The 14,704-nt window shown below is 47.1% G+C and overlaps 1 protein-coding gene across 1 annotated transcript in view; it reads left to right on the top strand.

Annotated features, from left to right (window-relative positions):
* Positions 1-10,970, top strand: part of slc1a5 (solute carrier family 1 member 5) — a 34,716-nt gene extending 23,746 nt beyond the window's left edge. The window contains exons 5-8 of the mRNA XM_078431172.1: positions 5,538-5,771; positions 6,523-6,717; positions 7,705-7,839; positions 10,029-10,970. Of these exons, the coding sequence (XP_078287298.1) occupies positions 5,538-5,771; positions 6,523-6,717; positions 7,705-7,839; positions 10,029-10,254 (790 nt within the window). The 3' untranslated portion in view covers positions 10,255-10,970. The remainder of the gene's footprint in view (positions 1-5,537; positions 5,772-6,522; positions 6,718-7,704; positions 7,840-10,028) is intronic.
* The last annotated feature ends 3,734 nt before the right edge of the window (positions 10,971-14,704 follow it).

Here is a 14,704-nt window from a genome sequence, read left to right as displayed (position 1 = left end):
TTCATATCACACACCAACAATGGAGTGATCACATACCCCACAGTGAAACCACCGGGGTTTGACCTCCATGGCAAGCAATGGCCGACCCTGAACAGGGTCCCCACCCTCCATGCAAGAACAGCCCATCACCTGCACAAGTGGGGGATGACAGACAGACAGCCCTGCTTGCGATTGCGGATATCCAGACCACACCATCCCACACATGGTGAGTGACCGCTCACTGAGGCTTTTCCCTGGTGGCATCAAGGCCATCTACCCAGCAACTGCTGCTGCCCTGGCCTGGATGTCCACCCTTGGCCTACAACTTTAGGCTGTGCACGCCATACACAAGAAGATGACCAGAGTTTAAATTTCAGTTTATTGTCACGTGTACTGAGGTACAGTGAAAAGCTTATAGATTATTTTTTTTTAGATTTAGATTTAGAGATACAGCGCAGAAACAGGCCCTTCGGTCCACCGAGTCCGCGCCGCCCAGCGATCCCTGCATATTAACACTATCCTAGGGCGGCACGGTGGCGCAGCGGTAGAGTTGCTGCCTTACAGCGAATGCAGCGCCGGAGACCCGGGTTCGATCCTGACTACTGGCGCCGTCTGTACGGAGTTTGTATGTTCTCCCCGTGACCTGCGCGGGTTTTCTCCGAGATCTTCGGTTTCCTCCCACACTCCAAAGACGTACAGGTATGTAGGTTAATTGACTGAGTAAATGTAAAAATTGTCCCTAGTGTGCGTAGGATAGTTTTAATGTGCAGGGATCGCTGGGCGGTGCGGACTCGGTGGGCCGAAGGGCCTGTTTTCACGCTGTATCTCTAAATCTAAAAAAATCCTACGCACACTAGGGACAATTTTTACATTTTACCCAGTCAATTAACCTACATACCTGTACGTCTTTGGAGTGTGGGAGGAAACCGAAGATCTCGGAGAAAACCCAAGCAGGTCACGGGGAGAACGTACAAACTCCGTACAGACGGCGCCCATAGTCAGGATCGAACCTGAGTCTCAGGCGCTGCATTCGCTGTGAGGCAGCAACTCTACCGCTGCGCCACCGTGCCGCTGTTGTGTGCTAACAGCGAAAACTATGTTGGTGGCCTTGCCGAGGCAGCGTTGGGTGTAAATGGGGTCAATCACAGCGAAAAGACAACATGTAATTTAAAGACAATACATGATTACAATCGAGCCATCCACATTGTACAGGTGCGTGAGAAAGGGAATAACGTGAATAATATTTAGTGCAAGATAAAACCAGTAAAGTCCGATTAAAGATAGTCCGAGGGTCTCCAACGAGGTATGATGTTAGTTCAGGACTGCTCTCAAGTTATTGATAGGACTGGTAGGAAAATAACTGCAGATGCTGGTACAAATCGAAGGTGTCACAAAATGCTGGAGTAACTCAGCGGGTCAGGCAGCATCTTGGGAGAGAAGGAATGGGTGACGTTTCGGGTCGAGACCCTTCTTCAGGTAGGGTTGGTAGGTTCAGTTGCCTGATAACAGCTGGGAAGAAACTGTCCCTGAATCTGGAGGTGTGCGTGTTCACACTTGTGCACCTTTTGCTCAATGGGAGAGGGGAGAAGAGGGAGTGGCCGGGGTGAGAATCATCCTTAATTACGCTGGTGGCCGTGCTGAGGTAGCGTGAGGTGTAAATGGAGTCAAAGGGAGGTTGGTGTATGTGATAGTCTGGGCTGAGGTGGGCCGCTTAGCCTCGTGAGGCCCTTCCACCATTGAAATCACTGTCAAACTGGCGGTCCAACTAAGTACCCAATGGCCTTTTACTCTTGATTGTGGGTGCACTCAGTAAGGAATGAAATGCTCATAGAAACATAAAAAATAGAAGCAGGAGGAGGCCATTTGGCCCTTCGAGCCAGCACCGCATTCATTGTGATCATGGCTGATCATCCACAATCAGTAACCCGTGCCTGCCTTCTCCACATATCCCTTGATTCCGCTAGCCCCTAGAGCTCTATCTAACTCTCTTTTAAATTCATCCAGTGAATTGGCCTCCACTGCCTTCTATGGCAGAGAATTCCACAAATTCACAACCCTCTCATCTCAGTTCTAAATGGCCAACCCCTTATTCTTAAACTGTGGCCTCTGGTTCTGGACTCCCCCAACATCGGCAACATGTTTCCTGCATCTAGCGTGTCCAATCCCTTAATAATTTTATATGTTTCTATAAGATCCCATCTCATCCTTCTAAATTCCAGTGAATACAAGCCCAGTCGTTCCATTCTTTCCTCATATGACAGTCCCGCCATCCTGGGAATTAACCTCGTGAACCTATGCTGCAGTCCCTCAATATTAAGAATGTACTTCCTCAAATTAGGAGACCAAAACTGCACACAATACTCCAGGTGCGACAAGGTCCCACATAGGAGATTGGTGTACAAACTTAAAGCACACGGTATTGAGGGTTCAGTGTTGAGGTGGATAGAAAATTGGTTGGCGGACAGGAAGCAAAGAGTAGGAATAAACGGGTCCTTTTCGGAATGGCAGGCAGTGACTAGTGGGGTACCGCAAGGCTCAGTGCTGGGACCCCAGTTATTTACAGCGTATATTAATGATTTGGACGAGGGAATTGAATGCAACATCTCTAAGTTAGCTGCGAGGAGGATGCTAGTAGGCTGCAGAGTGACTTGGATAGATTAGGCGAGTGGGCAAATGCATGGCAGATGCAATATAATGTGGATAAATGTGAGGTTATCCACTTTGGCGGCAAGAACAGGAAAGCAGAGTATTACCTGATTGGTGACCGATTGGGAGAAGGGGAGATGCAACGTGACCTGGGTGTCATGGTGCACCAGTCATTGAAAGCAAGCATGCAGGTGCAGCAGGCAGTGAAGAAAGCGAATGGTATGTTGGCATTCATAGCAAGAGGATTTGAGTTTCGGAGCAGGGAGGTTCTGCTGCAGTTGTACAGGGCCTTGGTGAGACCGCACCTGGAGTATTGTGTGCAGTTTTGGTCTCCTAACCTGAGGAAAGACGTTCTTGCCTTAGAGGGAGTACAGAGAAGGTTCACCAGATTGATCCCTGGGATGGCGGGACTTTCATATGAGGAAAGACTGGATAGACTGGGCTTGTACTCGCTGGAATTTAGAAGACTGAGGGGGGATCTTATAGAAACATATAAAATTCTTAAGGGGTTGGAGAGGCTAGATGCGGGAAGATTGTTCCCGATGTTGGGGGAGTCCAGAACCAGGGGTCACAGCTTAAGGATAAGGGGGAAGTCTTTTAGGACCGAGATGAGAAAACATTTCTTCACACAGAGAGTGGTGAGTCTGTGGAATTCTCTGCCACAGAAGGTAGTTGAGGCCAGTTCATTGGCTATATTTAAGAGGGAGTTAGATGTGGCCCTTTTTGCTAAAGGATCAGGGGGTATGGAGAGAAGGCAGGTACAGGCTACTGAGCTGGATGATCAGCCATGATCATATTGAATGGCGGTGCAGGCTCGAAGGGCCGAATGGCCTACTCCTGCACCTATTTTCTATGTTTCTATGTGCGGTCTCACCAGGGTCCTGTACAACTGCAGACGGACCTCTTTGCTCCTATACTCAAATCCCCTCGTTATGAAGGCCAACATGCCTTTAGCTTTCTTCACTGCCTGCTGTACCTGCATGCTTACTTTCAGTGACTGATGTACAAAATGTTTTTTTTAAATTTTAAATTGTAAATTGTATCTGCTTCTGGCAGCTCATTCCAGAGAAAGTAATCAGTTTTATCGAGTTTCCGAATTCCTTCATAGATTTATTGCTGGTTATCTCAAGTTTTATGGCCCCTGGTTCTACCTTTGACATAAACTGCCGATGTTAATTGTCTCAAATTGCCCAGGTTAATGTGTGTAGATAACCATCCCATGCACAAATCATCTAGCTTATCATCCAAAACGATTTATTTTTTTGACAACTGAACATTCTTAGTGGGTCATCTGCCAACCCTACTTCTTCCTGCTCCTGTTGGGCTGTAGGTACGGAAGCTTAAAGGTTTTAGATTGTATTCGTGTATAATATATCTGATCTGTTTGATACAAAGCTTTTCATCATCATCATCATATCATATATATACAGCCGGAAACAGGCCCTTTCGGCCCACCAAGTCCGTGCCGCCCAGCGATCCCCGCACATTAACACTATCCTACACCCACTAGGGACAATTTTTTACATTTACCCAGCCAATTAACCTACATACCTGTACGTCTTTGGAGTGTGGGAGGAAACCGAAGATCTCGGAGAAAACCCACGCAGGTCACAGGGAGAACGTACAAACTCCTTACAGTGCAGCATCCTTAGTCAGGATCGAACCTGAGTCTCCGGCGCTGCATTCGCTGTAAAGCAGCAACTCTACCGCTGTGCTACACGTGGCAACAATAAACCTGAACCTAAATACTTGTAATCGGTTGTAGATAGCATAATGGTTAAGCTAATGAAGTACCAATCCAGAGGTTGAGTCTGATATGTTTTCAGGCCATGAGTTCAAGTCCCACTGTGTCAACAAGGACATTTACGTTCGATAAATCAATTGTTTGCGTTGCCACAAATATCACTGAATAAATCTTGAAGGAAATGAAATATTAACAGCCCTGCAGCGGTAGAGTTGCTGCCTTACAGCGCCGGAGACCCGGGTTCGATCCTGACTACGGGTGCTGCCTGTACAGAGTTTGTACGTTCTCCCTGTGACCCGCGTGGATTTTCTCCGGGTGCTCCATTTTCCCTCACACATTCCAAAGATGTGCGGGTTTGTAGGTTAATTGGCTTCTGTAAATTGTCCTAAGTGTGTAGGTTAGAACTAGTGAATTCCCGGTTGATCGCTGGTCGGCACGGACTCGGTGGGCTGAAGGGCCTATTTCCACGCTGTATCTCTCTAAACTAAATTATCTCCAGTGTCCAGATGTACAAAGAAGTCTGAAGAAGGGTCTCGACCCAAAACGTCACCCATCCCTTCTCTCCAGAGATGCTGCCTGTCCTGCTGAGTTACTCCAGCATTTTGTGTCTACCCACAATGAAATAACCTTTGACTGGTGTTTGAAATAATCAATTCATATCCATTAAGTACATATAAATGACCTACCCATTTAATTAATGTTAATTGGAACTGCAGATTCTGGTTTATACCAAAGATAGACGCAAAGTGCTGGAATAACTCAGCACGTCAGACAGCATCTCTGGAGAAAAAGGATGGGTGATGTTTCAGGCCAGACATCCATTAGCGATGGCCAATAGATATTGGCCTTCCAGCAATCCAAATTCCGTGGCTCAATGTACAAAGGCTTGACAGTCGGCTATTGATTTTGTTCTTCGATTTTTAAGAGAATAAATGTAATTGAGCAACAAAGTTTGGAAAAGCTTTCAAGCACTTTGGCAGAGATGGGCATTTCGTTTTGATTCGTTTGGGCGTCAAGGGGAGAGGGCTGGAGAATGGGGTTAGGGGGGAGAGTTAGATCAGCCATGATTGAATGGCGGTATAGACATGATGGGCCGAATGGCCTAATTCTGCTCCTTTCACATATCGTCGTGAATTGTCTCATTAATGTGATGCTCCTTCTCCTTTAGGTACGCGCCCTTTGGTATCATGTTCTTGGTTGCCGGGAAGATTGTGGAGATGCAGAATGTCTGGCTGCTGTTCAGCAGCCTGGGGAAGTACATCTGCTGCTGCATCGTGGGGCACCTGATTCACGGCTTGATCCTGCTGCCCCTCATCTATTTCATCTTCACGCGCCGGAATCCTTACACCTTCCTGTGGGGCATCTTCACGGCACTAGTCACCGCCTACGGAACTGCCTCCAGGTAGGTTCGGAGAGCCAGGCAGAGCAAACGTGCCGAAAACGCCGGAGTAACTCAGCGGGTCAGGCAGCATCTCTGGGGAGCAGGAATGGGTGACGTTTCGGCTCGAGAACTTTCTTCAGGTCTGAAGAAGCACCACCCATTCCTTCTCTCCAGAGATGCTGCCTGTCCCGTTGAGTTACTCCAACATTTTGTGTCTATTGTTGACCTAAACCAACATCTGCAGTTCCTTCTACACGTGTTCCTCTGAGATGCTGCCAGGCACTGCTGAGTTACTCCAGCACTCTGCCTTTGGTAAAACAGCGCCTGCAGTTCCTTCCTACATGTGTTCTCCTGAGATGCTGTCAGGCACTGCTGAGTTACTCCAGCACTCTGCCTTTTGTAAAACAGCGCCTGCAGTTCCTTCCTACATGTGTTCTCCTGAGATGCTGTCAGGCACTGCTGAATTACTCCAGCAACCCGGCCTTTTGTAAATCAGCATTAATTGGGTTGTTTAAATTAATACTGACTAGCTAATTAATTTATTGCATCGTATGGGAGGCGCATTCCCAATCTCGTTGTACCCCTGTACAATGACAATAAAGATATATTGTATTGTATTGTATTGCAGTTCCTTGTTAAGAGGGATATGGAACAAATGGGACGAGCTTAAATGGTGCGTCTTAGTCGGCTAGAATTTAGTTTGCCCTGTCAATGCATCCTCTGTCTTTATTTTGCTCCTCTCAGTTAACCCCCTTTGTCCTCTGGTCCTCAGCTCTGCCACGTTGCCCCTCATGATGAAGTGCGTGGAGGAAAACAATGGCGTGAGCAAGCAGATCAGCCGGTTTATTCTGCCCATCGGTGCCACCGTTAACATGGACGGTGCTGCTCTCTTCCAGTGCGTTGCCGCCGTGTTTATCGCTCAGCTCAACAAGATCCCTCTGGACTTCGTGCAGGTCATCACCATACTGTGAGTACACTCGCTTTCCACAGTGCGGTACGGAACTCTTCAGGCTCACAGGTGACGGCAGCAGAAATGAGACCATTCGGCCCATCAGGTCTACTCTGCCATTCAATCATGGCTGATCTATCCCTCCCTCCGGTCTCAAGTTCACAAGTTATAGGAGTAGAATTAGGCCATTCGGCCCATCGAGTCTACTCCGCCATTTAGACAATAGACAATAGGTGCAGGAGGAGGCCACTCGGCCCTTCGAGCCAGCACCCGCCATTCAATGTGATCATGGCTGATCATTCTCAATCAGTACCCCGTTCCTGCCTTCTCCCCATACCCCCTGACTCCGCTATCCTTAAGAGCTCTATCTAGCTCTCTCTTGAATGCATTCAGAGAATTGGCCTCCACTGCCTTCTGAGGCAGAGAATTCCACAGATTCACAACTCTCTGACTGAAAAAGTTTTTCCTCATCTCAGTTCTAAATGGTCTACCCCTTATTCTTAAACTGTGGCCCGACCCGACCCGAAACGTCACCCATTCCCTCTCTCCTGGATGCTGCCTGACCTGCTGAGTTACTCCAGCATTTTGTGAATAAATACCTTCCATTTGTACCAGCATCTGCAGTTATTTCCCTGCATCTCTCTCCCTCCTAACCCCATTCTCCTGCCTTCACCCCATAACCCCTGACACCCGCACTAATCAAAAATCTATATCTCTGCCTTAAAAATATCCATTGACTTGGCCTCCACAGCCTTCGGTGGCAAAGAATCCCACAGATTCACCACCCTCTGACTACAGAAATCCCTCCACATATCCCCTCCTAAAGGAACGCCCTTTAATTCGAAGGCTGTGGCATCTGGACCCACGCAGGTCACGGGGAGAAGGTACGGACAGCGCCCGTAGTCGGGATCGGAACCGGGTGCTACAAGCGCTGTATGGCCGCAGCCCTACCGCCGAGATACCGTGTTGTGTACTAATGTTGATGGTGGTTGCTTTCTTCAACAGAGTGACTGCCACTGCTTCGAGTGTGGGGGCCGCCGGAATCCCCGCGGGGGGAGTGCTGACACTCGCCATCATCCTGGAGGCCGTGGGGCTGCCCACCAGCGAAATCTCACTGATCCTCGCTGTCGACTGGCTGGTGTAAGTATCTCATTCTTTCCATGTCCAGGGGTAGCAAGAAATTCTCGTTCTTTTTTTCTGGGATTTGAGTGTAACAAAAGGACGGCGATTTGAGTGTAACAAAAGATGGCGCAGCGGTAGAGTCACTGCCTCAGAGACACGGGGGTTCGTTCCCGACCACGGGTGCTTGTCTGTACCTTCTCCCCGTGACCCGTGTGGGTTTTCCCCAGGTGCTCCGGTCTCCTCCAAAGACGTGCAGGTTTGTAGGTTAATTTGGCTTTTTGGTTAAAAATAAATTGTAAATTGTCCCTGGCGCGTAAGATAATGTTGTTGTACAGGGCTCGCTGGTCGGAGCGGACCTGATGGGCCGAAGGGCCCGTTTCCAAAGCGCTGTATCTCTAAACTAAATTTTAGAATTGCTTTTTTAATATTTAATTGGTAGATCAAATCTTTAAGAGGTTTAATAAGAATTTGAGAGGCAACGTTTTTGCACAGCGGGGACTGGGAAGAGATGGAATTAATTACTAGAGGGCAGAGTTGAGGCAGACACCATAACAGCATTAAAAAAAATATTTGGACGGGTACGTGGATAGGAAGGGTTTAGCGGGAATTCGGCCAACTGCGGGCAGGTGGGACTAGTGTAGATGGGGCAGCTTAGTCAACCAGTTAGGCCGCAGAGACTGTTTCTGTGTCGTACGATTATCAAAGAACTTTCCATTAGTGGGAGAGTCTTGGACCAGAGGCCATAACCTCAGTAATAAAAGGACGTACCTTTAGAAAGTCAAGTCAAGTCAAGTTTATTTGTCACATACACATACACGATGTGCAGAGAAATGAAAGTGGCAATGCCTGCGGATTGTGCACAAAAAAAGAATTACAGTTACAACATATAAATTAAAGTTAATACAGCGAAGACAAAATTTAGTCCCCGGAGTTATAAAAGTTAACAATCCTGATGGCCTGTGGGAAGAAACTCCGTCTCATCCTCTCCGTTTTCACAGCGTGACAGCGGAGGCGTTTGCCTGACCGTTGCAGCTGGAACAGTCCGTTGCTGGGGTGGTTGGGGTCCCTCATAATCTTTCTTTAGCAAGGGGTAGTGAATTTATGGAATTCATTGCCACAGTCGACACCTGTTGCCTGCCATTGACATCCGTGCTAATCAAGAATCTATCAATGTCTGCCTTAAAAATATCCATTGATTTGGCCTCCACAATCTTCTGTTCCCTGGCTTTTGCCCGATATTTAATATAATTTTTCCTTGAGTCAATTGCTAACGGGAACGATTGGGTGCGGTTGGCTGGCTGGACTCATCCATGTTTTAGGAAAAAAATAGAAACATAGAAAAATAGGTGCAGGAGTAGGCCATTCGGCCCTTCGAGCCATTCAATATGATCATGGCTGATAATCTAAAACCAGTCCCCTGTTCCTGCTTTTTTCCCCATATCCCTTAAATCCTTTAGCCCTAACTCTCTGTTGAAAACATCCAGTGAATTGGCCTCCACTGCCTTCTGTGGCAGAGAATTCCACAGATTCGCAACTCTCTGGGTGAAGAGGTTTCAATAGACAATAGACAATAGGTGCAGGAGTAGGCCTTTCGGCCCTTCGAGCCAGCACCGCCATTCAATGTGATCATGGCTGATCATTCTCAATCAGTACCCCGTTCCTGCTTTCTCCCCATACCCCCTGACTCCGCTATCCTTAAGAGCTCTATCTAGCTCTCTCTTGAATGTATTCAGAGAATTGGCCTCCACTGCCCTCTGAGGCAGAGAATTCCACAGATTCACAACTCTCTGACTAAAAAAGTTTTTCCTCATCTCTGTTCTAAATGGCCTACCCCTTATTCTTAAACTGTGGCCCCTGGTTCTGGACTCCCCCAACATTGGGAACATGTTTCCTGCCTCTAACATGTCCAACCCCTTAATAATCCTATACGTTTCGATAAGATCCCCTCTCATCCTTCTAAATTCCAGTGTATAAAAGCCTAGTCGCTCTAGTCTTTCAACATATGACAGTCCCGCCATTCCGGGAATTAACCTAGTAAACCTACGCTGCACGCCCTCAATAGCAAGAATATCCTTCCTCAAATTTGGAGACCAAAACTGCACACAGTACTCCAGGTGCGGTCTCACTAGGGCCCTGTACGACTGCAGAAATTTCCCCTCATCTTGGTCCTAAATGGCCTCCCCATTTTGTCTTTTGAATCAATGCAGAGATCGTTCTTGCACAGTCATCAACGTGGAGGGTGACGCCTTTGGAGCGGGTCTCCTGCAAGCTTACGTTGACAAGCAGCAGAGCCGAGCGCTTCAGGTGGAGGAGCTCACCGAGGTGAAGACGGAAGGAATGAAGCCCGACGAGGAAGGGGCGCCCCTCCTCAAAGGCGTGATGGTCTCCCTTGAAGGCCACAAGAGCGCGCTGGAGAAGGAGTCGGTGATGTGAGACTTCAATGTGAGGATCGGATTATCCGTACGTACCCTGGACAAACACTTGAGAACATCGTGCTGATGAAATTGCAGTGGATTCGACCGGCTCCTTGCACCCCGAACCCCACACTAACACTCAAAGACATGACGTGGGCGATGGAGGGTTTTGGGAACCCCGTGACAATATTCATTATCCCACCCCACCCCCCACCCCCCTTCCCATCTCTCCCCTAGATATTTCAGCCTAGAAACCGTTCTTACCTGAAGCACCTAAACTTTCACAGTCTCCGATGAAGATTCTGACGATGCTTCTCATCTGGCGTCTCTTTGTCAGCACAGAGGTGGACTTGAGGAAACCAGCTTTAATCTTCTGTTTCCGTGAACCAAAAGGAGGTGGCACTACCATGACCAGTTGGCCCTCAATATGTCAATGCTGCACTTGATTGCCTGCTCACTATCCTGCCTTTCCCCCTTTATAATGTTACAAGTCTCACAGCGGCCTTGCTGGGGTTCGCTGTTGTGGGTATTTGCGTCCCTTTAATCTCACCGGCGAACAGTGAGACGGCTCGAGGGGGGAGGCAAGTGGTGAGAGGAGGGATGGAACTTAATATCTGGAACAAATACCAGAAGCACTCAGCAGATCGATCAGGCAACATCTGCAGTCCGTGAGAACAATTGGTGTTCCAGGTTGTCTAGGAAGGAACTGCAGATGCCGGTGTACGCCGAAGATATACACAGAGAGTGCTGGAGTAACTCAGCGGGACGGGCAGCATCTCTGGAGAGAAGGAATGGGTGACGTTTCTCGACCCAGAACGTCACCCATTCCTTCTCTCCAGAGATGCTGCCTGTCCTGCTGAGTTACTCCAGCATTTTGTATCCATCTTTAGTATTCCAGGTTGCTTGCCTTTCATCGAAAATGTCAACTCTGGTTGTTGCCGCAGATGGTGCTAGACCTGGGGTTTTGTAGCAGTTTCTAATTATTTTAAATCTCGGCTTTCAGGCATCTGCAGTATTTTGCTCTTCTAATACTAGGAGCAGTCCACATCTGCTCTTTACGTTTTGGCTTAATCGGGGTTTTTTTTTTTTTATGGGGTTGGGAAAGGGGCAAACTTTTGGGGAAACCAGGACGAAATATAGGGAAATATCCCCCTTTTTGTCTCCTGATCATCTCTGGTCTTTGTCCACCCATCTGCCAATCAACCCCCAGCCCCCCTCACCTGTATCCACAATAGACAATAGGTGCAGGAGGAGGCCATTCGGCCCTTCGAGGCAGCACCGCCATTCAATGTGATCATGGCTGATCATTCTCAATCAGTACCCCGTTCCTGCCTTCTCCCCATACCCCCTGACTCCGCTATCCTTAAGAACTCTCTCTTGAATGCATTCTGGGCCATATTCTGTCCCACCCCCATCTCTTTTCCAGCTTTCTCCCTGTTACTACAATGTCTTGAAGAAGGGTCCTGACCCAAAACGTCGCCGATCCACATCCTCCAGCGATGCGGCCTGACCCGCTGAGTTACTCCAGCGCTTTGTGTCCTGTGCAAGACTCCGGCATCTGCAATTCCTTGCGTCCTGCAGCTTTGGGTAACATTTCGAACAAGTCCAGAAGTTTATCCAATTGGCCCAACATCACAAAACGAGAGATTGTCAGGTACCAACCCATTGTTTGAACCTATGCAATAAGACTGGGCAAAAATGTAGCTTGAAGATGCTAGTAACTGCAGATGCTGGAATCTTGAGGTTAATAAAAACAAAAGTGCTGGAGGAACTAGGCGGGTCAATCAGCATCTGTGGAGGGAAATGGACAGGTGACGTTTCAGGTCAGGAACCTTCATCAGACTCTCAATTTGCTTTCTCATTCAGAAGTCCCTTTGGCCTTAAGTAACGGTATTAACACTCCAGTGACTATCAAAAATTGTTAGAGCTAAAGACTTTGTAATAAGCAAGATTTGGGAGTCAAACAAATCATTTGGGATTTTAAACATTTTTTACTTCCTTTATTGAGTTTAGGCAGTGTGGTTTTCCCAGTTATAATGAACGGTGAGAAAAGGGGAAATGACCCAATTAAGTGGACTACTGGCAAATCCACAGTGATGCAGTTAAGACCTGTTGTCTCACAGCACCAGTGATTCTGGGTTAATCCTGACCTCCGCTGCTGTCTGTGAGTTCGCACGTTTCCCCCCCGTGACCACACAGATCGAGTATTAGTTGATCATTGTCAAATGTACTGATATACAGTGACAAACATTCTTTGTCTGCTATCCAGTCAAATCATGCTGTGCATGAGTACTACCAAGCCATATGAAAGTACAACTGATTGTGCAATGAGTAAAGCACCAGATTGCAGAATACAGTACCACAGCGTCGTAGCGTTATAGTTATTGGGGAAAGTGCAGGGTCTTTTTTAATTTTTAAAAGTGCAAAGTTTGCAATGGGGTAGGTTGAGAGATCAGGAGCATACCCTATCTTCTGGAGAGACCGTTCAGTAGTCTGCAAAGTTTCTCCCTGGTTCTCCGGTTCCAATAGACAATAGGTGCAGGAGGAGGCCATTCGGCCCTTCGCGCCAGCACCGCCATTCACTGTGATCATGGCTGATCATTCTCAATCAGCACCCCGTTCCTGCCTTCTCCCCATACCCCTTGACTCCGCTACCTTTAGGAGCTCTATCCTCCCACATCCCAAAGACGCGCGGGGTTGGTAGGTTAATTGTGCTGCTGTTTGATGTCCCTGGTGTGCAGGTGTGTCCCTAGGTGGCACGACCTGAGAGGAGTTGATAGGAATGTGGGGAAGGATAAAATGGTATTGATGTAAAAATGTGGTTGGCAAATCCAGCAGCCTGTTAGATTAATATAATTTGTAACTTTCAGGAATACAACTGGACGGGCACAAAAATATTAACTAGATTTGCCGGACAGAAACGTTAACTTGAAGGGGAAAAGATGAATTGAAATGACGGGTAAATAAATGGTAGATACACAGAGACAATGAAAAATGAAAAAAATATGAAATATGAAATAAATATAAAATATGAAATATGAAAATGGCACACATCTGAAGGGGAAGAGTTTTGGCTGGCACTGAGGATTGTTAATCCATCCTGCTTCAAAAACTCTGTCATCTGTATTTCCAACATTTTTCGATTTTTATTTTCAGGGGAGGGAGTGAAAGCCATCTTATGTTATTCTTGCAGCAAGCTCCTAACACTTTCCTACACACATCCCATCCGGCAGACAAGTCTCCACTCTGCCTCCCAAGATTCCAGTGCTCCCTCCCCATTGGGACTTGTTTGTGAGCAATCCTGATTATAAGAGTATTTCTCCTGTGTTTAGAGGGGATTAAAGGCTTGGGTCTCCTTGGAAAAAAGGTGACCTCGCCAGGAAAAAGAGGAAGAAAAAAAAGATATTTAACAAAATAATTATTACAACAGATGTCCAGGTGTAGCCTGTCAGTGGGTGGACAGGTTGGTGTGTATATTGTAGAACACTAAGGATTCACTTTAACTTGTAACTATATTAGATTATAAGAAATTCATATCAAAGTTACCAAATTGATTTCTTGGGTTGAAAATGGACCGGTTTACATTCTCAAACGCAAGAGGAATTTTCATTTGGTTGTGCCAATTTTCCAGGCCATCTATTCACTTTCTGGTTACATCACCCATCTTCTTTCCCTTGTAGCTCTAAGTTTATTTCCTTCCCCTCACGTTTTCATTTGCTTATTTCTGCACTGAGGATTTCAAACACTGGTATCCAACAGTAATGGTGTCACAATATAAAACTGCTGTACTGATGCGTACAGATCTGTCATGATGTTATGTAGGTGTTTTATATTAGTGGGTCCACTATCCAACATCAGACTTCAGTATAATGGGCACAAAAAGCTGGAGTAATTCAGCGTGTCGAAAGGCAGCATCTCTGGAGGAAAGGAACAGGTCTCTTTTTGGGTCGAGACCCTCCTTCAGACTGGCTCCAGTCTTTCTCCAATGTCTATCTCGAGTGTGATGGGCACAGTTCTGAGAATATGGGTCAGTAACTGTGTAACACTCAGTCCAAACACTGGTGGTCATGAACCCTATTGCTGTATGACAGGTGGATACAGTTTTGATGGGGAACAGTTTTGTCTCTAACACTGCATCAAAGACACTGCATCAAAGACAACTTACACTAAAAGTAGAAACAAGGGATTGAGATTGCTGTCTAAAGATGCTGTCTCAATGCTGGAGTAACACAGTGGGTCCGTTTCAGATCGGAACCCACCTTCAGACTGATCCTGAAACATCACTTCCACACGTTCTCCAGGGGTGCTGCCTGACACCCCCCCCCCCCCTGAGTTATTACGGCATTTTGTGCCTTTCTGTACACTAAGAGCATGCTTTCGATTGAAAGCATGCGATTTCCTGCCATCCATGAAAGCAAAATGACGGGGAGGGTTACAATTTTCTCGCCTGTGTGATCGATTATTAGATT

This window comes from Rhinoraja longicauda, chromosome 41 (assembly GCF_053455715.1).
Source record: "Rhinoraja longicauda isolate Sanriku21f chromosome 41, sRhiLon1.1, whole genome shotgun sequence".
Classification (NCBI taxonomy): domain Eukaryota; kingdom Metazoa; phylum Chordata; class Chondrichthyes; order Rajiformes; family Arhynchobatidae; genus Rhinoraja; species Rhinoraja longicauda.
The sequence above is the reverse complement of the archived record's forward strand: the minus strand, read 5'-3'. Positions and strand labels throughout refer to the sequence as shown.